The sequence below is a fragment of the Ruditapes philippinarum genome, unplaced genomic scaffold, assembly GCF_026571515.1.
Source record: "Ruditapes philippinarum isolate M1 unplaced genomic scaffold, ASM2657151v2 ctg77_1_1_1_1, whole genome shotgun sequence".
NCBI classification, from domain to species: domain Eukaryota; kingdom Metazoa; phylum Mollusca; class Bivalvia; order Venerida; family Veneridae; genus Ruditapes; species Ruditapes philippinarum.
The window spans coordinates 229874-256544 of NW_026864370.1; the positions used below are offsets into that span (position 1 = coordinate 229874).

General features: G+C 32.8%; 2 protein-coding genes and 1 long non-coding RNA gene across 6 annotated transcripts in view; 2 read left to right on the plus strand and 1 right to left on the minus strand.

The window, feature by feature from the left end:
* Positions 1–4263, plus strand: part of LOC132725371 (uncharacterized) — a 42404-nt gene extending 38141 nt beyond the window's left edge. For all 4 annotated transcript variants that reach the window (XM_060710475.1, XM_060710472.1, XM_060710474.1 and 1 more), the window contains exon 3: positions 1671–4263. In XM_060710475.1, coding sequence (XP_060566458.1) covers positions 1779–3242 — 1464 coding nt within the window. In that variant the 5' untranslated portion in view covers positions 1671–1778 and the 3' untranslated portion in view covers positions 3243–4263. The remainder of the gene's footprint in view (positions 1–1670) is intronic.
* A 4977-nt stretch (positions 4264–9240) lies between these two features.
* Positions 9241–12614, plus strand: LOC132725366 (UDP-GlcNAc:betaGal beta-1,3-N-acetylglucosaminyltransferase 7-like). The gene is made up of 2 exons (XM_060710466.1): positions 9241–9391; positions 10598–12614. The coding sequence occupies exon 2, from the start codon at positions 10710–10712 to the stop codon at positions 12162–12164; it is 1455 nt and encodes a 484-aa protein (XP_060566449.1). The 5' UTR covers positions 9241–9391; positions 10598–10709; the 3' UTR covers positions 12165–12614.
* A 12132-nt stretch (positions 12615–24746) lies between these two features.
* On the minus strand, positions 24747–26253 carry LOC132725362 (uncharacterized). Its single transcript, XR_009625041.1, has 2 exons — positions 25922–26253; positions 24747–25731 (listed from the first exon to the last, which is right to left on the minus strand). It is a non-coding gene; the product is annotated as an uncharacterized LOC132725362 (long non-coding RNA).
* Between the last annotated feature and the right edge of the window lie 418 nt (positions 26254–26671).

Genomic DNA, 26671 nt, shown 5'->3' on the forward strand with positions numbered 1-26671 from the left:
ATGTGATCGTTCAGCAAGCACAAACAAAAGTTGCTTGTCTCTTGTCTCATTCTAAATGATTAATTTGACCCTCCATTAGCAGAGCAAAACGCAAAGGGAGCGATGTTTAATTATGTAGAAATGTTACACATAATTTATAGTTCAATATTGAATAACATATAACAGTTATTAGTATATTTTCTTAGAAGATTTATAACCCCTTGTCGCTGAGGTAATGCCTTTAACGGTTGGAGCATCTAAATTGCAGCCCCGTTTATCCCTGTGTGATCACAAGAGGCGAATTACTGGAGTCTATGCATCTCTTAGCTCCAACAGTTGAGGTGGTTTTGACCTCATGTGTGCTTAAAGCTTGAAGCCAAAATCAACAATCCTGTTTCGGGTCATATGACCTAAATTGTGTTGGTGTGCCGTAAAACCAAACCAAACAAACACAACTTAGCAGATTTATAAGCTTCGAGTTGTCGAAATTGCTGCTAAGATCAGAGTCGTATGTGTTTGATAGAAATTCAATATGCTTTATAAAAATATATTAATTAAATATTAATATGATTGAAAGTTTTAGAGTCCAAAAAGAATATTTGTAAGTCTACCTTCAACAATATTTTCAAATTGAAAGCAAGTGTATCTATTGGGCTTAACTTAAGCATAAAGGATATACATGTAGTATTGTATAAATATGTATATTAATTGTGAGCACACATGTTATCAAATTTCTCATTAACAATTGGAGAGATGTATTTCTTCCCATTAGTCCAGTCACTCTATGAAAAGAACTTCTAAATCTAAATAATCATTTACAACAAAAACATCGTTATACTTAGTTTATGTGACAGAAACACATTAATCAGCTATTCATTTTTGTAGCTGTGTTTATATTACACTTAATTAATAGCGTATTCATTTTTTTGTGAAGAGTTTCAACGATGTAAATCCCGTATAAGATAATAGATTAGCAATCAGGAATAACGATAACGCTGAAATATGGTCTTGAAACACATGTTAGAGGACAATTAGTCACCACAAATAGATTTTTCTGTTTCTCAAAAAAGTTTGGAAAAACAAATTACGCATTGACCATTAATCTAATTTCATTTTTGGTCAGAAGTATATTTATAATGATTTAGTATTTTGTATAGCAGTTAAAATACCATATTGTTTATATTTTTCTACTTTCATGACAAATTCTGTCAAATTAGCGCTACTATCTTCCGCTGATATGCATCAAGTAATCTAGCGTAAACACCGTTAATAAACCCTTATGAGCCCTTTCTAAAAAAAGAATTGATACTAAAATGCCTTTAAAAATAAAGGTTATTGCAGCGATACCTCATAACTTATTTTATGTGTTTATTTTTTTCATTTTGTAGCAAATTCATTGCAATTCAAATTTAGTAGCATTTGTATGGCAATACAAAGTATATTAATCTTTAAACGGTGCATGTTATCTGTTTTGAAGTTGTTCTTTGATGACAAATAACAGAAAAAAGTACTGAAAAGACTCCCTAAAACCTGGATGATATGGAACATTATGACATGGTCTTTCTTACGCTAGACACTTTAATATTATAGAGTTTATTAAATCACTTATTTACCATATTTCCATTGTGACAATTATATCTTGTTAAGCAATTTATACATTTTTTATCCATCACAATTTTCTTATATTTCAGGTTGACACATTTGTCCTTGAATTCGGCCAAAACACTCTTCAACTCGTCCACATCAACTATTGTAACATTGGCGTTTGTAGCTTTGCTTTAGTTAAATAATTGCCTAAAATGTATACAAGTCATAAACCGGCATCGGCAACAGCAGGTTTACCTCAATTCATAACAGTTGCATGCAGAAGGAAACAAAATCTAATTTCATTGTCTTGTTTCCTCGTTATATTTTTCATTCTGTTCATGAATATTGGATTTTCAACAAGAGCAAAACACGTTAACGTCTACAATGAAAAGCAAGTTCCTAAGGAGATACGCCACGTGCACGAATGTCACTGTTTAGTTACCGTTGCACTGCCTGCCAATATGATGAAGATAAATGATGTTGAAAAGGGAAATTCTATAACAGACACTAAACCAAGCGCACCAACAAAAACTTATGTACTGCAGAAAAAAGATCAAGACTACCAACATAAAGATGTTAATACTGTGATCGAATCAAAACAAGAATATCCAGGGCAACGCAATAACACTGTCGCAAATCGAACGTCTACGTCGAAATTTACAAAAAGCACCATTAATATTATAGAAAAGAAACCTGTTGAAAGCTTTTATCATCCACGTGCCAAAATTCCTGACAATATTTTGCATTCTATTACACTTAAGCCGAACTTTACACGACTTATTAATGCATCACAAATTGTCTTAACCGTAAACACCTCGTATATACTTGAAAATCCAACTCTATGTTCGTCCGTTCGTAATCTAAATATCATAGTTATAGTGCATACATCACCTGATCATAAGGAAAGGCGATTATCTATTCGGAATACTTGGGCAAATGATGCCTTTTACCATCACCTTGGTAACGTGAGAACTGTTTTCCTATTAGGAAAGTCAAAAGACCAAAATATACAGAATCAGATTAAAGAGGAGTTTAAACGATATGGAGATTTACTTCAAGGTGACTTCATAGATGATTATCACAATTTAACTTTGAAAGGTGTCATGGCATATAAGTGGCTAACAGAACGTTGTAGAAACGCCGAACTTGTTCTCAAGGTCGATGACGATATATCAGTAGATATGTTTAAAATGTTTAATGTCTATTTCCCAAAGTATCGATTAGAAAACATGACAATAATTTGCAATCATATCTTAGAAAAAACTATGGGTATTCTCCGGAAAAATGACAGTAAATGGTACGTTAGCAATGACCATTTTAGAGGATTAGGTGCCTACCCAACTGACTATTGCTCAGGATTTTTGGTACTTTTCACAAATGATCTTATTCCTGCTTTATATCAATCGTCAAAGGTGACTCCGTTCTTTTGGGTTGATGATGTATATCTGTACGGACTTGTTCCTGGAAATGTTCCTGGCGTAAAATATATTGGTTTAAAAGGCAATTGGCATCAACTAGGTGGACAAGTTGCCATTAAGTGCTATAAGAATGAAACTGAGACGTGTCCGTTTTTGGTGGCTGGAGCCGGTGCTAAAGGGGAATTTGAGGAATTATGGCCACACATGGTCAAGAGATACGCTGTAAATACTAAAGTTATTGACTTAGATACAAAATGAAATTTTGACTATAATTTTAATGGATTACTTAGTCACTACCTTCGATTGGACACGATACGCCATAGTTATAGTAATTGAAACGAGTTAGTTACGAGGATATAACACTGGCTGGGGCGACATCAAGGGATGTTTTTGCTAAAAAATGGCGAGGCCGTAAGGCCAAGACAATTTTTGTGCAGAAACATCCCGAGATGTCGCCCAGCCAGTGTTTTTTCCTCGTATCTCACGAGTTTCATATACTATAACTGTTTTATCGCAATGGCATAATATTTTCTTTTTTGTAACAGAAATAAATAAATAAATAAGTCGTTAGCTACATTACAGCTATTTATGATAAGGCAGGTTTTTCAAGTTGTTTTCGCTGCCGCAAAAAATACAAAAGACATCCAATGTTAGAGGCGGATTGTAAACTGTTACCAATGTTGATTCAAGATTAAAAGGGCTTTTTTATCTATTTTATTTTATTGATTCCATTTTTTTTCTTTTATATAGCAGTCAAGTTTTTTCCTATATGAATCAATGAAAAAACTGTACTGCTATATGTCAATACAGTTTTCAAATTCTCATTGAAGTGTACCGAGTATCTGTTAGTAAGAACAAAGAAAACATTCCAAACCATGCGATAATGTTTCAATAAAATCTAATCGGTAAAAAGAATTGTAAAAGATTATTAGCTATTACTGCCATATCGATAAAAAGGGAGGACTTCAATAAAATATTTTCCAGATTTGTTCCGGTATATGTACTGTTGAAAAAACACACAAACAAACAAAACATTCATACGAAATGAGAAGTTGACATTGCAATGGTATTGTAATATTGGTTGTTACATGGCGACCGATAAACATTTTTTGTGTTCTACATTTTTATAAATCATTTCATTTTATAATATGTCTTTTTTATTTTTCTATTAATTTTATTTTATGATTGTTTTATATATAAGATTTTTTTCCTAATATATATGTCGTGATGCTTTGTTTTTGTACAATTGTGTTCGTATCAATAAACTTCCTTTTTACAACTCATATCAATAAAATAGAAAAAAACGTGCCTTTCAAAAGCTCAATTCTTTCTCCTATGCATATAATTAAAATAATTATAATATATATAAAAGAAATCGGTAATAGAATCGTTTTAGATATTTTGATAGCAATGAAGGGGACTCTTCCTGAACGCAATAACAATCAGAACTAATGAGCATATGATCTTAAATTTTTCGTCTATGAATTTTCTTATCTGTGATAGAAAATGTCTTATTTAAAAGAAATAATATAACTTTAATTCGTGAGAAAATCAATTTCTGAAAATGTCTAGCTGTATTTTAATTTTTTCATCAAGGAGTATATTTATTTTTTGATTAAGTGATAGGAACATGATACTGATAACATAAAACGGACATTTGTGTTTCAAGAATGTACTGGAATGATTACATCTTTAAAAGATAACGATAATTAACCCTCACAACGATATTTTTTTTCCAACGGACTTGTCTATCTTTCAATTATAAAAAATATCTGTCAAAAATTTTTAGGAAAATATCAAAATAAGAACGGATCGAGTGACTAACAATGAACAGTGCAGGCCATGATCAGGGGGTGCCTGCTTATTCTGGGGTTTCACATGCCACTAGGGTTAAATATGTTGCAAGCAAAGGGCAAAAGGGTTATAAATCTTTCTTCAACATAATAATTTAGCGCAGGAATATTTATTAAATTGGTATGGTAGACTGCCTTAAAAATATGAGTGTCAGTCAATATATCAGAAAATCTAATGACTTTTATTCATTTTTAATCAAATATTCTTTTGTTTTATACCCGAGTGTCCTCGGATTATTTATTTACTTGTGCATCGAACTTTCTTATTTACTGATTTAGATCATTTTAAATACTCATATTTCACAACAAGTTCCGTTGCCTTTGAAAACCTAACAATACAGCTGTTTACATAATCGAGCAGTCGTAACATGCCCGCCTTCCATGAATAGATGTTGCAGCGTGGAAAATTAATATAACAAATGTATCAGTTTAGCTCTAATCTGTATTGGTAAAAGAAAAACAAATTCATTGATCTATGTAACATTCAATCGTGTACTCGTCTACCCAGAATAATGTTTTCATTGCTTTTTTCAATCCTAATAACTTTTAATATTCTGCAAGTTTTAATCAAAGTGAGTTTTCTCTTACCTCCATTGTTTACGTATCATTGAATTGTAGAAGTCAAAATTGATAGTTGAATGCCTTACATTCATTATAAAAAAATATACGATATGTATATGATTTATGTTTCCACAAGAATTGAATTAGTATTAAGTCTGTTTCAATATCAACGATGTGGATTAATGTTGCTTCTTTAGCCACCTGCTGACTAAAACCTATATTTTATTATGATTTGAAAACGGTAAAGCTTTTAATGGAAGAAAGAAAATAATCTATTCAAATGAAAAACGTTGCGTGATATTTTTTTATGTATTATACCATTTAAAGTATATACTGTATCTATAAATAAGCGCATCACAAACATTAGCCCAACGCATAAAAAAATAGAGTAAAAGAAAGGCAATACATTAACGATAATTCCCCCTAAAAAACACAGACAATTTTTATTAAATCTTGCTAAACCATCAAAATATCCATGTTTATTAAAATAACAACTAAATCAATATTGGGTGTAATTAGCCAATGAAAAAATATACTAATAAATATTATAACTTAGAGATGATATAATTTTGTTTGTGAATTATCTACAAGTAAAAGCAATGTTGCTGTTACGGAAATTTATAATGCAGTGACTTGAACTGACCGCAACATGGTGCCTACCCCATGTGACTTTCTGTGATCTGTATGCGGCAGAAAAGACGTTCAAGATCAAATTTTCTGCTGCCAAAATTTTTATAATATTTCATATTTGTTATGGGATCAAGAGTAGAGCCCACTGAATTTAGTAAGGAACATAAGTAAGTAAGTAAGACACAGAATGTCTCCTAAGGAAGAATCATTATTTCTTCTTAAAGTTAAACCGCGTGTTTATCTGATTATTCAAGCACACGGTTTCCCTTTCATTCAAATATACTTTTTTTCTCTACATATATGTACATGTATTTGCTACTAACATGACTTCTTTGTGACGTGCGTATGGCGGTAAAAATACCGATCCAGGCAATCATTTCTTATATTTACTGCGTTTGTATTGGTTTAAGATGTAGAGCCCGCTCCGTCTTGTAAGAAACACAAGCATAGAATGTTTCTTCGGGAAATATGAGTATTTCTTTTTTCGTATAATGATGAACGTTGTGGAAAGTCCATGTAAATGATTCTGCTACAGTACAGACACTTATTTTATTTTGTGTTCAATTCGGAAGGAAACTCCAAGTCCAAGTATTAACTTTTCAAAAACATGCTAGGAATCGCCATTCAGTCGGGTATTCGTTTTTTTCCGTAAAATAGACTCTTTTCTGAATAAAAGATTCTTTATTTAAGACATATCCCGAATACTGTTTACCAGTCAGGGGTCCACGTACTTGTTCCGGGGATCGTACATATATATATTATTTTAATTCTATATAAATGTAACCAGAAAAGGGCATGGCGGATGGGCTTGCTCCTTAGGCTCCCCTTTGTGAGGTATTTTGCCTACTCAACTGAAATTTGGAGACAATTTCTGGAATACTAAAAGCATCATTACTACGAGCCTCGTATTTATTTTATAAATATATTTAATGGAATTATTCATTTTTGCCCTGTAGGCCGTAATTTAAGTATTCAAATTCTTGACTTTTTTATGGAATGTCTTGCCTGGCTCCGAAACTCCAAAACCAATTATGATTTAATCAATGTGCCATAGTCTCGTCTCCCCGGCAACATGTGCAACTTGTCACTGCGTTTTCCATTAAGCTGACTGGTAAATTAAAATCGGTTTCAATATTACATTTTCGCTTTGTATCTTAATATGTTGAAATCGGTGTGAAACATAGAAAACAACAAAAACATTTACAGATTAAACCTTTTTTCAACAACCACTGACTTCGACTCAATATATTCATTATCTATATTAAGCACTGTGACAACATGATGCACTCAATGCATCTAACCCGCAAACCGACCGTATAAACCTAGAATGATGGCAGTCTCCGCTATACGGTATTTGCTAAGAAGGGGTTTGTTTTGTAACAAATTAACCATTGGACCGTGTGGGATTCGTTTTATAGATACATGTAAGCCATGAAGTAACTTGGTTGTGAAAGTGATCTTTGGCAGACTTAGCGCCTCCATTCTACGTCAATATGCATCTTTTAGCTATGTCTCTCAAATTAATCTTCACAGATTCCAATGCTTTGAAAAAGATTTGTACGTATGAAGTTTACAGACAGTACCTGATTAATGAATGTGACTCATTTCTGGTTTGTTGTTTAAATGCATAAATGTAAGACTTACATTTGTATTTTATATCAAATCAGAAAATGCGTTTTGTTCAATATTATAAACAACTTAAACTAATTTTTATATTAGAAAAAAAATGTCTGCCGTATACCAAGAGGGAGAATTGGTCTTTTAATCTATTTACACATACTAAAAATGTTACCATTGGGGTCAGATAAATGGTGTTTAAACTGTTGGCTCAGGAAAATGGTGTTTTTTATATAAGAACAAATCGCTTGAACAAAAAAAGACCATCCCAAGCGGAAATCTCTAGGAGATATTTCTTGTCTTAGGGCTTTGAGCTTTATATATTATGCTTAGAAGACCCTCCATACTTGTACAAAATCGAATCCGCATTGGAATCAGGTAAATAGTGTTTAAACTGTTGGCTCAGGAAAATGGTGTTTTTATATAAATTATATACAGAAAGAACGAATCGCCTGAATAAATAAAGAAACGACCATCACGCTCGGGCATATCTAGGACATATTTCTCGGGTTAGGATTTTGGGCTTTATATTGTGCAAAGAAGACCCTCCAAATGTGTACAAAATCGAATCCGCATTGGAATCAGTTAAATGGTGTTTAAACGGTTGGTTGAGGAATATGGTGGGTTTTTTTATATACAATTTACATACAGAAAGAACAAATCGCAGGAACAAACAAAAACGACCATGCCAGGACATATTGCTTGGGTTAGGGCTTTGGGCGTCATTTTGTGCAGAGAAGACCACCCAAACGTGTATAAAAACGAATCTGTATTGGATCAGATAAATGGTGTTTAAACTGTTGGCTCAAGAAAATGGAGATTTCTCATGTTAGCATTATAAACTTAGTGATCAAGTTATACATGTATGTGTATATATTTGTATGTCCAATGCATAGACATCTTCCGTTTGTTAGGATTTGAAATCGGTAGAGGTGTTTAAGACATGGTCTTTATACGAGGTCAAAATGGTGTATCCTACCTTTCAAAAAGTTATATCAGTGCATCGTTTGTAGATAGTTTATAAAATTTAAATGCTCACATGATCAAAGTTGGAATCCAACGTATATGACTGACACATTAAAACGTTTAATTATGACAATGTTTTATACGTAAATGCAATAAAAACATTTAACCCGCAGAGTACGATAAACAGACATTTTCGACCGTAAGCTGTTTGCTTTTACATTGACTTGCGGTAAATGTCATGATTAATTGCCATCATATGCCCGGTACTTACCAGACAGGCAATCTGTGCCCTATGAAATTGCAATTTCTTCTTTAAATGAAAACTAAAAAATTAGATATATACGGTTATATAAGGTATAAAAAAGAAATTTAGTATCCCTAACAAAAAAACTTTCATTCATTGACGGCATTTGATGTTTTGTTATCAACAAACATTATATTAATAATCATCTTGATTACATTTCATCGTCTCCGTTTTATTTCCCCGTTAGTACGGAACTTTATCCTCATTGTTTCAACTTTTTGTTTATGATATATGATACAATATTCAACATGTTTTCGTCTGCTTCAAGAATCAATGCAAATAGAAATTTATCTTTAAATGGTTATATCCCGTGGTTACGAGGTAAATTGATTTGTATTATCTTTAAACAATGCAAGGTTTCTGAACTGATGCATCACGTAGGTGTATTTAAGCAATACCTTATTGGTTACCAAAGTAAAACATAATTATATTTACGCTGTTTGACAAGGACACTTTTTGTAAAATTTATTAGTAAGGTAAGTACCTAACGTTTATTTAAACTTGTCTTACATTTCTTTCTTGTGTTTTTGAAAATATCGTAAACAATGTTGTTGTTTTTTTTCAATTTTTAAACAGCATTTGGTTTTCGACAATTTGTAAAAAATGAATGTCCAAAATTAATATTTTGTCTACCTTTAACCATACAAATTAATTGTGGGTTCATATAAAGGATATAGCACTGTTATAAAAATATATTGATATATAAGCACAAGTGTTATTACATTCCTCATTTACAATTGGAAACATGTATTTCTTCCCATTAGTCCAGTCACTCTATAAAAAATCTTAAACTTAATTATCTTTAACACAGGTTCCAGACGAAAAAAAAACATCATTGTACTTAGTTTATGTGTCAGAAACACATAAATCATTCATTTTGCAGCTGTGTTTGAATTACATTTAATAAATAAGTTATTTTGTTTGTTTGTTAAGAGTTTCAACGACGTAAATCTCGTAACGTGACGTCATACAGATATTAGATAAGCAATCAGCTCGAATAAATGAAAACGCCGAAATATGGTCTTGAAACACCGTTTCAAGGCAAGTTAAGCCCCACAAATGCTTTTTTGAGTTCCCAAAAATCTACTCAGCGACCATAAAGCTAAACTATCCTCTTTTAGCTTGATGGTCAGAAGTATATTTATAGTTATTTGTATTTTGTACAGAAGTAAAAATAACATATTATTTACAATTTCCTCATTTTCTACTTTCATGCCCAATTCTGTAAAAATTTGCGCTACTATCGTCAGATGATAAGTATTAAATAATCCGCTTAAAAACGTTTATAAATCCTAAAGGGTCCTTTCTGAATACAAGAACTGCCACTTAATGTGCCCTTTGCAGGTTATTGCAGTGATACTTATAACTTATTCCATGTGTTTATTATTTTCATTTTGTAGCAAATACATTGCAATTTAAATTGAGTAGCATATGTATGGCAATAGAAAGTAATTACTCTTTAAATGGTTCGTGCTATCTTTTTATAATGTTTTCTTTGATGTCAAATAAGAGAAAAAAAAATAGAGAAAAACAGAATCCCTAAAACATGGAAGATTATGTCATGGTCTGTCTTACATGTTAAAGTTTATTAAATCATGTATTTACCATGTAATTGTGACAATTATGTCTTGTAATGCAACATACATATGTTTTAATACATCACAATTTTCTTTTTATTTCAGCGTGACACGTTTTGTTTTTGAATGTTTTCAAAATATTATTCAACTCGTACACATCAACAATTACATGTATAACATTGGCCTTTGTATCTTTAGTTAATACAAATTGCCTAAAATGTATACAAGTCATAAACCGGCATCGGCAACAGCAGGTTTACCTAAATTCATAACAGTTGCATTCAAAAGGAAACAAACTCTGGTTTCATTGTCTTGTTTCTTCGTCATATTTTTCATTCTGTTCACGAATATTAGATTTTCAACACGAGCCAAAAATGTAAATTTCTACAACGAAAAGCAAGTCCCGAAGGAGGTACGCCACGTGCATGAATGCCATTGTTTATTACCGGTTGCAATGCCTGCCAATGTAATGAAGATAAATGAAGCTGAAAAGGGAAATTCTACAACAGACACAAAACCAAGCGCCACAAGACAAAAATTTACACTGCAGAAGAAAGATCAAGGCTACTATCCTAAAGATGGTAATTCTTTAATCGGAATAAGTTACGAATCTCCAGGTAAACGCAATGATACCGTCGCTAATCGAACGGCACAGTTTACAAAGAGCATCCTAAATATTCACGAAAAGAAACTTTTTAGAAGTTTATATCATCCACGTGCCAAAATTCCTGACCGTATTTTACGTACTATCACACTCAAGCCAAATTTTAAGCGGTTTATTAATGCATCAAAAATTATATCATCTATAACTTCCTATAAACTTGAAAATCCAACTCTATGTTCGTCCGTTCGTAATCTAAATATCATAGTTATAGTGCATACATCACCTGATCATAAGGAAAGGCGATTATCTATTCGGAATACTTGGGCAAATGATGCCTTTTATTATCACCTTGGTAACGTGAAAACTGTTTTCCTATTAGGAATGCCGAAAGACCCAAATATACAGAATCAGATAAAAGATGAGTTTGAACGATATGCCGATTTGCTTCAAGGTGACTTTATTGATGACTATCACAATTTGACTTTGAAAGGTGTAATGGCATATAAGTGGCTTACAGACCGCTGTCGAAACGCCGAACTTGTTCTCAAGGTTGATGACGATATATCAGTAGATATGTTTAAAATGTTTAAAGTCTATTTTCCAAAGTATCGATTAGAAAGCATGACAATAATTTGCAATTATATCTTTAAAAACACTATGGAGATACTCCGGAAAAACGACAGTAAATGGTACGTTAGCAATGACCATTTTAGAGGATTTTATACCTACCCAACAGAATATTGCTCTGGATTTTTGGTACTTTTCACAAATGATCTTATTCCTGCTTTATATCAATCATCAAAGGTGACTCCTTTCTTTTGGGTTGATGATGTATATCTGTACGGACTTGTTCCTGGAAATGTTCCTGGTGTAAAATATATTGGCTTACAAGGCAATTGGTTTACACTATATGGACAAGTTGCCATTAAGTGCTATAAGAATGAAACTGAGACGTGTCCGTTTTTGGTGGCTGGAGCCAGTGAAAAGGGGGAATTTGAGGAACTATGGCCTCACATGGCCAAGAGATACGCTCTTTCTACTAAAGTTATTGACTTAAATACAAAATGAAATTAGTCACCATTATTTTAATTAATTACAAATGTATACTATTAATCATTGCCTTGGTAATTAATCGATAATTTTTAAAATTTCAACCATATAAATATGGAAGGGGAGACTTCAAAAACACATATTTTCAAATTCGTATCGGTATATGTAGTTCTGAATACAAAAAGAAGTTCTATTATAATATTTATAACGGGAGGCGAGAAAACAACCAGGATTTCTGAGAAATAGAAAAAAAGACGTTCATACGAATTGGAAAGTGGATTTCGCAATGTATTATCCATTCTTTTAATTATGCTTTAATGATGTTATTTAATTTCATTTTTCTATTTATTTAAATTTATGATTGTTTTATATATCAGATTCTTTTAGCCATGTTTTGTTCTCGCTTGAACGTGTTCGTATAAGTAAAATTGCTTTTTACAACTAATATGAATAAAGAAATAGTAAAACGTGCCAAAAAAATGGTGACAAAATCGGTTTTTTATCGGTAGACGAGGAATTTTCTAAACGCCAAAACAATCACAACTGATGAACACAATGACTTCTTAAAGTTTGTCATTTATGCTTCTTCTTATCTGTGATAGAAAAATGCCTTATTTAAAAGATATAATATAACTTCAATTCGTACGGAGAAAAACAATTGTCTGAAAATGAATACTGGTATATTAATTATTTAATCATATTAAAGGAACAATTATGTTGTTGATTTGGTCATGGGAATATGATATTGATAACATTATACGGATAATTGTGCTTCATGAATGTACAAGAAAGCGTACATTTTTGAAATGTAAAAATGATTAACCTCGCAATTGACTTGTCCATACTTCATTTTGTAAATATTTTTACGTTGCGTACACATGTGTACACAAATAACGTGAAATGACATTGTAACTATGGTTTTATGTTTATTTGCCCTGGTGATTATAGAAACCGGTAGGCAATAAATTAAATTGAGAAAATCCAGTTAATGTTAGTTATTCTTTAGTATAATTTTTCTTGTTCCGGCACTTTTTATCATATTTATACGAGGGGTGATCAAGAATTACGTAGACTGGATCAATACCTCATTTATTGTTTGACAAACGTACATAAAACTTACATCAGACGAAAGTACGTTTTATCAACAAACAACATGCAATTTTGTTTTACAATATGTTTACATAATTTGGAATAACAAACCATGAAAATGTGTCACTATCGCGGTACCGGCTTACGTCGTCAAAAAACTCTTGACGTCAGCGACGTCGCAGCGTCGTAAGTGTTTAAGGAAAAGCGTCAACTGGCACATGACATTTACTCTTTTTCAAAGTACGAGCCAGAACATGCAATGCAACGTTCATGCCTCTTAGGCCACTGAAAGAAGAATATATTCCTGTAATACTCTGCTGGATACTGACGTATTAGGGTGTTTGTCGCTGACTGTAATTCCGCCAAATTCTCAAAGCGCTGGTCCTTCAGCTGGTGTTTCAAATCTGGGAACACCGAGAAATCAAACGATGCAAGATCCGGTGAATATGGGGGATGAGGCAGGATTTCAAATCCTATGACACCTATTGTGAGCTGTGTGGAGGCTGCCGTATGCGAGGATGCTTTATCGCGATGCAGTATAAATCACTCCACGGGGATGTCGCTCCTCTTCTTCCTCAGCGCCCGGATGAGATCTCGATTCAGCACCTGTTAAATTGTGTATTTTATTCTGATGCATGTTTTGTATTATTTTGTGCATCTGCACGTTAAATAAAATTATATTAATATTGTTGCTCGATTTAATTAATGAAATCATGGGAGAAATAGTTTTAAAGGATTAAATTAATTGATAGTATTATTTCAAAATAAATCTTATAAATAAAACGGTTACAATACGGATACATGTAACTGTTATTTCATTATTGTTTAATAAATGTATAAATATATTTAACCTTCGAATAATAGTCTGCATTGATGGTATTGACTGGCATTGCATGGCATAGAAGCATTCCCCTGCAGTCGGCGAACATCATGTACATCTGTTTCCGGCAGATCGTCCTACACTGGCTTTCACTGCAGGTGGTGACCCTGCTTGCCTCCAAACAGCAGACTGTGCCTTGGTTTTTGGATCTCTCAGATATAACCAGGTCTCATCAGTCGTGATCACATAGTTCAGGAAGTCCGGGTTCGATCTGAAGCGTCGGAGAAGTCGCCGGGACTCCTGCACTCGTTTATTCATTTCCACATCTGTCAAGACGCGAGGAACCAAACGGGCATGAACCTGCAAGGTTTTAAATGTTTATACTTGATAAGCAAATATTAAAGTATTTTGTAAAATTATTTAAGTTTTTGATACATTGTTTATAAATTTGAATTACGCAGCATGTTTGAAACAAATGTGTATCCATGCATTTTATTGTTTATAACAATACGTGCGAAATCATAAATTAGCGCGGAAAATTTGGATTTTTATATTCGAAACTAAATATAGGTTGTAGAGTGATTAAAAAAACAAAACATAAGTTGATGCACATAAAATACCTTTCGCATGTTCAATTCCTTGGTGATAATTGTGTGCGTGGTTCCATAGCTCATCCCAGTTACTTCTGATATCTCTCGAACGGTCACTCTTGCGTCCTTCTTGATAATATCTTCAATTGACGTTACATCTGACGGCTTGACGCTCAACCTTCTTCCACGCCCATCATCATCTTCAAGTGACTTCCGCCCTTCAGAGAATCGCTAGAACTGTAGGCGTTTCACCTAATTCGATGCAGAACTTTATGTTGGCACGCAATTCAAGGCGTTCTTGTGATGTCATTTTTAACGTAGCTGCGTAACGGACTACTATGGTTTAAACGTTGTTTATTTTCCTTATCTAACGTAAAATGATGTCAAATTTTTATGCAACATCATACAAACGTCCGAAAACATATTCCCGCATTTTACTGTTATGTCGAAATTATAATGCATTGAATAAAGCAATTATATATAAAAATAGCACCTGGGCCGGTAACGCGTTACTATAGCTACTGAATTATGCTAGTTATTCTGCTCTGAGTAATGCATGACTGATTTACAGCTCCTTGTAAATGGCAAACAGATAGGTCACGACAGTGATATAAATAAAAATATTTTATATGGGTCCGTTTCAAAGATATTGAACCAGTCTACGTAATTCTTGATCACCCCTCGTATATATATATTATATTATATTCCCGAATTTTATTAAAAACATAACCAAATACTCTTTTGTTCAATACACAATTGTTCTCGGACAATTTGTTTACCTTGTGCATTGAAATATATTTTTAGACCATTTTTTCTTAAATACTCAGATTTCACAAAAGTTCCTCTGCTACACAAAACGGTATGTAACAATACAGCTGTTTACACAATCGAGCAATCTTATCATGCCCAACTTCAATGAAAAGGTGGAAACGTGGGTAATTACAAGTATATCTATATCAATTTAGCTCTAACAAAATATATATAATCTGTATACTAGGAAAACATCATGTCTTTTGAAAAGAAGAATACACTAAATAAAGCGTATGTGCCTTTTAAACAAATTCATTGATATACATATATATAACATTTTATCGTGTATTCATCTTTTCAGGATAGTAAATGTTTCATCGACAATTCAATCCTAATAAAACTATATTAACAGTACAAAGTGGCAATGGCGAATCTTTTTACATTTTGCAAGTTTTAAACAAAGTTTTTCTCTTGCCTCGTTTATTATGAAACATTTAATTGTTGGAAAAAAATACCCAATACACTATATAAAAGCTTACATATGACTTATGTTTCCAGAAAGAAAAAAAACTTTACTGTTTACTTGTATTAAGACTGTTTCAATCTCTACGATGTGGACAATTGTTATTGTTTTAGTCACCAAAGGACTCTAACCTATGCAGATTGTTTTTGATTAGTGTCCTTCTCTTAATTTTATGACCGCAATATATTTCGATGTTTGCAGATCACATCTATAGATCTATAGAACTCAAGTTTGCTAATCGCTAGTCGCAGAAGAGTTATAAAGTCGCTAATGATTTTTTTGGTTTAAATCGAAATAACCTTATTAAAATTTTGTAAACTATTTTCGTAATTTATGATAGCGGTAGCAATGTTTGAGAAGTATGCTATTAATGAAACTATTCCATCCGCTAAAAACGTTTATATGGCTACAAGACCTGGAAAATCTAATTAAGTGGAATACATATACACCGTAAAATGACGCACGAGTTACATCTTCATCTTAATATGGATAATTGAACAATCATAGATTTTCAGATTTTCGTGTGAATATTATTATTATTGACTGTAATATCATGTAGTAAAATTTCTTTAGAATAGATATTAGATACCATTTGATCATAAAAGTATCACCTTAGTTAAAAATATCATCAAGGTATCGGTATGCCATGCAACAATATTCGAAAGGACCACGTTGGATCATCGTTAGCAAAGAACCCTTCATACTAATACAAAAACGAGTCCACAACGGACAAATGTAGCTCGAGAAAATGGTGCACATCACGAAAGTTTATACGCTTTATATACAGAAAGAACAAACCGCCGGTTCATAAAACGAGAAAAAGTTATCCTGCGTAAATATTTCTTTTATTGATGCACTCAATGCAATTTGTCCCCGGCTGAACACATTTTTCGCAGATCAAAATGTTAAAGAAAAAGAGCCTTATGAATAGACCGATTACTATTTAATTCAAAAGCGGTAACTGCAATGATGTCAGTCTTCGCTCTACGGTATTTGCTGAACAATGGGTTTGTTTTGTAACAATTGCTACCCCATTGGACCGTTCGGAATTCGCATCAGATATGAACCAACTACGTTGAGAGAGTGCTCTTTGGCATGCTTAGTGCCTCCATTCCACGGTAATTCTTTTGACTATGGCTGTCATATTAATCTTCACAGATTCCAATGCTTTGAGAAAGAGTTGTACTTACGAATTTTACAGACAGTACGTGATTAATTAAAGAAACTAATTGTCTGATTTGCTAAATAAATGCATAAATGTAGGAGTTCATTTCTGTATTAATCTTATATCAGAAACGATCTGCTATTTACAAAGTGGGAGAACTGAGGTTTGCTGTATACCGTTTTTTGTATAACTAGTTATACCCCTTAGTTGTTAGCAAGGTTACAAAAAAGTGTAGTACACTTAAGTACATGATGTACTACATTACATCAAATATCAAAATGTAAACAAAGGGAAATATATTTTCCTATTTGCCAAAATTCAAACTGTCCTGTCAACGAACAGTGTTTTCGACGAGTGCCTGAGTGCAACTCCCAATCGTCAGAGAGTAAGGACATGATTCTGTTTTGCAGATCTTACGCAAGCGGAGAGCACAATAATACCATATATGTCTCTTGCGATCTTTTCCAACAAGTAACTCGAAATATCTAGTTTAAAATAAAAAAAGAAATCTACATTATTCAATTTACAAATATCAGGTTGCGAAACGTAATGAAAACTTGCTATAAAATATGCGCTTTATTATCGTTTGATGACAAAAAGTACTGTCTACGGGACTCCGGATGATAAAAGTGTTTGTTCTGCATGATGAACATCGCATAAAATTTATATTTATTATACGAACAGATGTCTTAAGGGTTGTACAAATGATCGCATAAACGAGGCGTCACTCCTTTTGTATACATTCTGTATTAAAGAATCTTAAATTATTACTTTTTCTTTTAAGTAATGTGGTAGGTATTGGGTACTTAATTTTCATATTCTTAAAGACAGTGACAGCAACAGAAACAGTAAAGGTTGTCATCCGTAAAATAACAGAAAAGTTAAGAAAAATGACAATTTTGTTTTTATTTCTTTATTTTCAAATAACTGTTCAAAATAGTTAAAATAAATAAATTAATACATCAGTCAAATGTAAAATGAACTAATAACCCTATCTGATGAACATAAACAAGTATATCAATAATAAAAAAGTGACAAAAATATATAAATGATTATTGTTCTTAAATACTATGTCATAATGCCATTTCAAAAAAAGAATGCAAATAAATCAATCATTAGTAAATTAAATAAATAAAATAAAATATGGATAACATCTAAAAATATCTTCTGAAGTCACAAATACGAAATGACACAAGTACGCTGAACACAAACAACAAATATAAATAAAGAAATTATAATACTGTTTTGATATCACAGTCAGTTGAACTTCAAGTATGTAAAATAATCATACTTTTGCAGTTAAGAATCTCTTAAAAAGTATTAAAATAAAGATAAACTGGAGAAAAACACGACAAACTAGAGGATGCTTTTGTAAAAAAGCGCATGTCTCCCCCACTGCTGAGAATAACTGTGAATGGAAACAGGAATGGAAATGGAGATAAGATAATGTAAATACCCGGTAGTCACTTCAATGAAGGCTGTCTATGGATGGTTTCTATTGTTAAGGTTGTATGAGAAGATGCTTCCTAAACTGTTTGTTTTTAACCAGGTATTCAATTTTGAAAATCCTGGTTATTCAATCAGCGTATGGCAGGCGGGCGTCAAACGTAATTGCACTTGATGGTCATATCATATATAGTTTCACAAATGAAATAAAATGAAATTGTGTCTGCTCCATAATTCTTCAAACCTTTAAAGGATTTTGATGATACTTGAAACAAACGTAAACAAGAGGGATCATCTGCTCAATAAGACCAATCATCCTATGAAGTTTGAGGGTTGTAGGTCTAAAGGAACTCTAGTTATCATCCGGAAAGGAGAAATTAACCAACGGTCGCTGTGACCTTGACCTTTGACCTACTGACCATTAAAACAATAGGGATCATTTGATTAATAAGACCAATCATCCTATGAAGTTTGAGGGTTGTAGGTCAAAAGGAACTCTAGTTATCATCCGGAAATGAGAAATTGACCAACGGTCACTGTGACCTTGACCTTTGACCTACTGACCCCAAAAACAATAGGGATCATCTGCTCTATAAGACCAATCATCCTATGAAGTTTGAGGGCTGTAGGTCAAAAGGAACTCTAGTTATCATCCGGAAACGAGAAATTGACCAACGGTCACTGTGACCTTGACCTTTGAACTACTGACCCCAAAAACAATAGGGATCATCTGCTCAATAAGACCAATCATCCTATGAAGTTTGAGGTCTGTAGGTCTAAAGGAACTCTAGTTATCATCCGGAAACGAGAAATTGACCAACGGTCAGTGTGACCTTGACCTTTGACCTACTGACCCCAAAAACAATAGGGATCATCAGCTCTATAAGACCAATCATCCTATGAAGTTTGAGGGCTGTAGGTCAAAAGGAACTCTAGTTATCATCCGGAAACGAGAAATTGACCAACGGTCATTGTGACCTTGACCTTTGAACTACTGACCCCAAAAACAATAGGGATCATCTGCTCAATAAGACCATTCATCCTATGAAGTTTGAGAGCTGTAGGTCAAAAGGAACTCTAGTTATCGTCCGGAAACGAAGAATGGACGGACGGACGGACTGACGGACGGACGGACTGACGGACGGACAGGGCAAAAACAATATGTCTCCCCCGAGGTGGGGGAGACATAATTAACTGCGCACAATCACAGTATTATTGCAAATAAAAAAACCAACCTTCCTCAAATTTGTTTACAATTTACGTGAACAAGTCTGAGCATTTCAAGATATTGACTTTGGGCAATATTCACTATATGAGCCGCGTCACGACAAAACCAAATAGTGCGTTTGCGACCAGCATGGATCCAGACCAGCCTGCGCATCCGCGCAGTCTGATCAGGATCCATGCTGTTCGCTATTAGTTTCTCTACTTGTAATAGAGTTGGTTAACGAACAGCATGGATCCTGATCAGACTGCGCGGATGCGCAGGCTGGTCTGGATCCATGCTGGTCGCAAACGCACTATGTTGGTTTTGTCATGACACGGCTCATATAACAATCACAGAAGTTACATATCACTATTTGGAATATACCCTTCAATCACCAGAATTGTTGATCCTCATCCTCACTAACTTTTATTGAAAGTTCCCGTTGCTTTTGAGATCCAAAGAATATGTCTAAAAAGTCCGAAATAACTCGATTGCTTTTACATCTGCAACGTGAGCCAATATTTACGCACATTTTCCCAATAGGACACTGACGGAAACGGCAGCAGTTCATTTGTGGCCGGGAAACAACTTCCGACACCATTTGAATTGCAATAAGGCATATCAATAAGTACACAGCGTTTCTAGTTTGCATGTCAAGGAGGTCTTTAAACTGTAAGAGAAAACAAAAATGATACTCATAAAGCAAATCACCATTCTGCATATACATTTTATAATCTATGTTGCTTATACAGTATTTTACTTTAGAAAGTAAAAAGAAGAACGGTTTTATTGTTGTTTCAGACTTAAAATGATGAGATTAAGTTAAGTATTGTTAAGTAAAATCTTTATGTAAATATTACCTTGTTAAATCCAACGGTATGAATATGTTGTATTTTCTTGACAATTTTATTTTAGTGTTGCAAAACTAATTTAAAACGGTTAGACACACTCGTCCGCTTATATACTTTTATTACATCCGGGAATGTAAAAGTTATTACTCCACTTGAGACAGGATGTTGGCTACGAAATTCGTAACGCGGGATGATGTCTGAAAAAAATGTGACACGTCACAAAATTATTGATAATTACGGTTATCTTATTGCCTGCGCCTTAATTATTGACTAAAGAACTGCGCATGAATGGCCAAAATTGTCAGTTACACTCAGTGTGTGTTAAAACTCACGTGAAAGCATTTACCAGATATTTAGTGCATAGGTGCATAGGAATCTGTGGTGTGCCATAATTTGCATTTTCCTTCATACGAGCGTATCGCAAATATTTACCTTCTGAATCAAATTTAACAGATAATGTCATTATTTGGAACTTTGATACTCATATCCACGTTAAATAATCACATTGGGTATGGACGTGTGGTAGACCATTAGAATGACTTTTGCTGTTTTGAAGCTAGTTTATTGGTTTTAATAATCTCGCACAGACTCAATTAAATCAAGTCTGCAATTTCAATATAAATTTGTTGTGATCAATGCTTTCGGGCGATTACCCTTCGTCCAGTTTTTTTGTTATATTGTGAATAGAATGACGATTGGGTAAATGCTATGAAAAAAGAATCAAAATGAAGAACTACAGCATAACCAATTTAGTAAAATCAGGTTAGCTTCTAGAACTACAAAATGCATTCGAGCACAATAAAAGAAACCTAGCAAATATAGAATATTTCTGCATTTTCATGCTTCACGAGTATAATAATGAAATGCAATTTTTGACTGTACAATATACTAAATTTCTTTGTTTATGAGTTTTAAGTCGCATTAAAGTTGTTATATTGCGGCTTTCCAGCTTTACTGGCAGAGGAAAAACTCAGGTGCTCCCAAGTGAATTATTTCAGACACGCGCGAGCAGCTGCTCGTAAATTTGATTCAGGATAAGTTAATAAAAGATACAAGTCCGGAGATATTTGCATGTAAATTTGAGAAAAGATATCTTAGACATACTAAAGAGTGGTCTCGATCGTTTATACGACGAACAATTACAGAAGTGCAGAGAAAAAAAAAGAAAAGGAAATTAATGTTTGCATATTAATGAATTCATTCTAATTTCTCCTTAATTATTAAAGGTAAATGTACATTTGATTTTGATCGTAAAATAAATAAAACATATTTTTCATTGCTCCCGGTGTGTTTTTATTTTCTAAAAGCCAGAGTTGTTCTAATGCTAAAACCTTACCCAAATACAAGTTTGCAGGAACTGAAATGGAACATTATTCTGTCTTTCTGATCTTAAATAATACAAAAGTTTATAAATAACCTAAAGTATAAAAAAGTCATACAAATTTCTCATCGTATTTGATAAAATGCTACAATATCATATCTCGGTGAAATAGCAGAATGTCAACATGTTTCGTTTTATTTCATATGCCAAACAACTGACTTATCAAAGTTGTTTTCTTACCAATTTTAGGATATTTTTTCTTCCAGAAAAAATCAACTCGTTATAAATGGAAGATAACTTATAATTACGAATCCAATACAGCAAACTTGTACAAATTGCAGACTCCGTCCCGATTGAGCCTGTTCGTGGACGGCACTGATACTTGCGAGCTACCGTCAACGCCCCCCTAACACCGGCTTAAGCAGAATTCAAGATTTAACAGGAAATGGAACTTTGAATTTGAAAACATCCTCAGATGTGTTTATGCAGTGGTGATGATAATGGTAAAAATTGAAAACTTTAAGAACGCCCAAAACGGCAAAATTGAAAATGTTGCAGGTTCAAATTAAGGTTCACGCCATTGACTTAAGCAAAAATCAACATTTAAACACAAATGGTAATATTTTCAATTTTAAAACATCTGCAGGAATCGTCAATATGGCACATTCCATTAAAAGAGCCATATGGACCTCAAATAAAAGAATGCATTTGCACTAAAATACATCAAAGCATCAAAGATACTGTCAATTCAAGCACAATCTTCTTAGATTGTAGAGAACTTATTTTAGTTCATATATGTAGAAAGCTATAAGCTTATAGACACACTGTAGAATGCGTTCCTGGAACCAACAAGTACTGAGCATTATTTGTCAAGTTCCTTACTTAAGGAAACAACGGCTTTTCCATAAATTATTAGTCCGCGTTACTAGCAAGACTTTCAAATAAACACAAATAGTAATAAAATAGAAAGTAACATTTAATGCATTTCAATGAAAGAAGACATGCAGAATATTTAATTTGAAAGGAAGTTAAAAGTCATCGAAGAACAAAATGTCTATTCCATATACGCCCAAAACGTCTATTCCATATACACCTTAAACGTCTATTCCATATACGCCTAAAACGTCTATTCCAAATACGCCCAAAACGGTAAAATTGAAAATGTTGCAGGTTCAAACTAACGTTCACGCCCTTGACTTAAGCAAAAATCAACATTTCAACACAAATGGTAAAATCTTTAATTTTAAAACATCCGCAGATGTGTCAAAATAAACATCAATAGTAATACAATATATTCCCTCTAAGCAGGATGTCTATTTTTCTGTTCTGATCTAAATTGTTCGTCTTATTTTGAGATTAAAAGATACGGCTGTTTTAATTTACCCAGTGCTTTAAACATCAATAGTTCTGAAAGATATGTGTATCAAAATGGAAAGGATATCCATTTTAGATTTGAAAATGTGTCCTAGAGTTGGTTTAAAATAAATTTGATTGTTGTATAATTACTACGCTTGATTTGTTAAATTGTAATGTACGTTATTGTTTCCCAAAACTAGCTGAAATATTTTTCAATATTAAATTAAGAGAAAGAACTTGAACTTGAATGAATATAACTTCCACATCAGCGTTGTTCTTACCATTTAGCGGCGTCAGATGGTATCCTGCATGGAGTCAATCAGAGATACTTTGAAAATGTTGTTGTGCGTTTGTTTTATGTTCATGTAAATCCTTAAACTTTTTTCATGTTGGGTAGTTCCAGTAGTCCTGCTTAAAAACTCTTAATCCCCTTAGGATTTGTGCCAGTTTTTTCTTTCTTTTGACACCTATTTGTGACACTCGTGCATTTTTTTCTTATTTAGGGTACACGAATTTCTATTTCTATCCTCATAAAATAACATAGTTGCGGCTCACCAAAGGATTCATGTTGTATGAACAATCTGCGAATATTTTTAAATTAATATTTCATAATTATCATTTTTAAATGTTCAATTCTGTGTAAGCGGGTGATTGGGCGAATACTTGGACGGAAGCTTACATTCCACGTCCATGAAGGGGCTTTATTTAAGCGGGCTTGAAGACTTTTCAAGTTTGCCGTGTTTTGCGGTCTTAAATGCTTTCATTCAATATCATCCAATTTAACTTCATTTAGCTTACGGAACGTTGTTGGTTCTACTCATGTACCCATTCAAACAGCCTGTCTTAAAAAAAGATAATACAAGGAGAGACACCTGATGTATTCCTACACTAATAATAATAGTTATTTAATTTACAGACGAAAGAGTTCGATATGAAAGAAAGAAAAAACCTACTTAATTAATATATGATTTACTATCGTTTGATGACAAATGATAATGTTTACGGAGAAACGGTTAAGTTATACTAATCTGCATAATGATTTATAAAGCGTTAAATGCCTTAAGGTGGTAAAATACTTTAACTGATAACTGAATGTATTATTTCTTTACATAAAGTTTTAGGATATTCTTTTTTTACTCCGTTTCTTCTCCTTTGTAAAACATTTTGCTTTATGTTTAGATTTTTAAGACGGCTTATTAATAAAATTAACTAATAATTCAAACTCGGTTTTATACTTTAAGGAAATGACAGTGAACTAAAACTCCTCAGCATTAGCTCAATATTTCATTAATGAAAACGAAGAAAATAATAGAAAGTAAACAAAGGCAGCGGAATAAGACATTTAACAGACAAAAAAAAGAACTTACGATGTAGGGGCAAATAACGTTATAAGCAGTTATGTTGACAATAAGAGCTTTTTATTTTCTACCGGTAGATAATGCAAAAGAATTCCATATTTAAGTAATATAAACGACAGAAACAAACATTTGTATTCAATTTCTTTATTTCTAGATTATTTTTCAATAAAGTTCAAATGGCTATCGAATAAATGTATTTGAAATATTTGTACATGTATATAGATTGCACATAAAATAATATATAAAACATGTATCTAAAATATCACACCCATTTTCAGTAAATCAGTAAATAAATCAATAAATAAACAAATAAAGAAAGCGTAAACAAAATTTGAAATTCATGGATTTCAACTTAAAAACACACAACACAGATATTAAATATCCGAAAATATCATAATTTGACATCATTACGTTGGACACAAACGACATCTTTATGAAAATATATCATATAGTAATAATACTATTTGAGATCACACAAGCTGGAGCTTGCTTCTTTACGTATATAATTATAATAATTCTTTCAAATACTGAAAGAGTATCACAATAAAAATACAGTGATTACTGTAAAAATAACTTTTTATAATCGCAATACTGTTGTAAATGATAACATATTTATGCAAACTTGATTGTACACACTTTTGTTTACACCACTGAACATTGAAAATACTAATGTTCGAGCATAAGAAATCTAGAAATCTAGTCACACAAAAGTTACAAAAGTAACACAAGTATGAACACAAGTGGTAAAAATGAAAAATTCTGATTGATATTTAGTTGTAATAAAAATCACAGAAGTTGAATATCACAGTTGGAATTGATGTGCCTTCTTATCACCAGAATTGTTGATCATCCTCCACACTAACTTCTATTGAAAGTTTTTGTTCCTTTGGAAATCCAATGAACATGTCTAAAAAGTCCGAAATTACTCGATTACTTTTACATCTACAACGGGAACCAATATTTACGCACATTTTCCCTATATGGCACCGTTTGTATCGACAGCAGTTTGCTTGTGGTCGGGTGGCAATTTCCGTCACCATTTGTAATGCTATAAGGCATATTAGTAAAAAAGCTGCGTTTCTAGTTTGCATGGCAAGGAACTCTTCAAACTGTAAGAGAAAACAAAAATAGTACTCTTAAAGCAAATGTCCATTCTGCATATACATTTTATAACCTATGTTGCTTATATAGTATTTAACTATAGAAAAAATTAAAAAGAACAGTTTCATTGTTGTTTCATACTTAAAATGATGAGGTTAATTTAAGTATTGTTAAGTAAAATATTTATGTAAATATTACCTTGTTAAATCAAACGGTATAAATATGTTGTATTTTATTTTCCTGACAATTTTATCTTAGTGTTGTAAAACTAATTTAAAACTGTTCGATACACTCGTCCGCTTATATACTTTTATTACATCCGGGAATGTAAAAGTTATTACTCCACTTGAGACAGGATGTTGGTTACGAAATACTTGCAGCTCGGGATGATGCTTTATATCAAATCATTTACAAGATCGTTAGAAAAAAAATGTGGCACGTCACAAACTTATTGATAATTATGGTTATCTTATTTACTGCGCCTTAATGGCCAAACAAATGCGCATGAATGGCCAAAAGTGTCAGTTTCACTCAATATTTGTTAAAAATCACTTGAAAGCATTTACCAGTTAAAAATGTGGATATTTCTCAGGTGGGCAAGAATCTGTGGTGTGTCGTTATTTGAGGTTTCTTTCAAAAACACATACGAGCGTATTGCAAATATTTACCTTCTGAATCAAATTTAACAGATTATGTCATAATTTGGAACATTGATACTCATTCGAGTTAAATAATCACCTAGTGCATGAACGTTTGGTAGACCATTAAAATGACTTTTGTTGTTTTAATCTAGTCCAAAGGCTTTCATAAACTAGTTAAAAGTTAGTTAAAAACTGGCTTGTTTTATTGTAAAAAGAATGACGATTGGATAATTGCTATGATACTAGTAATTGCCGCACTGCCGCACTGCCGCACTCCAATTGAGTAAAATCGTTTCTATATTTTCAT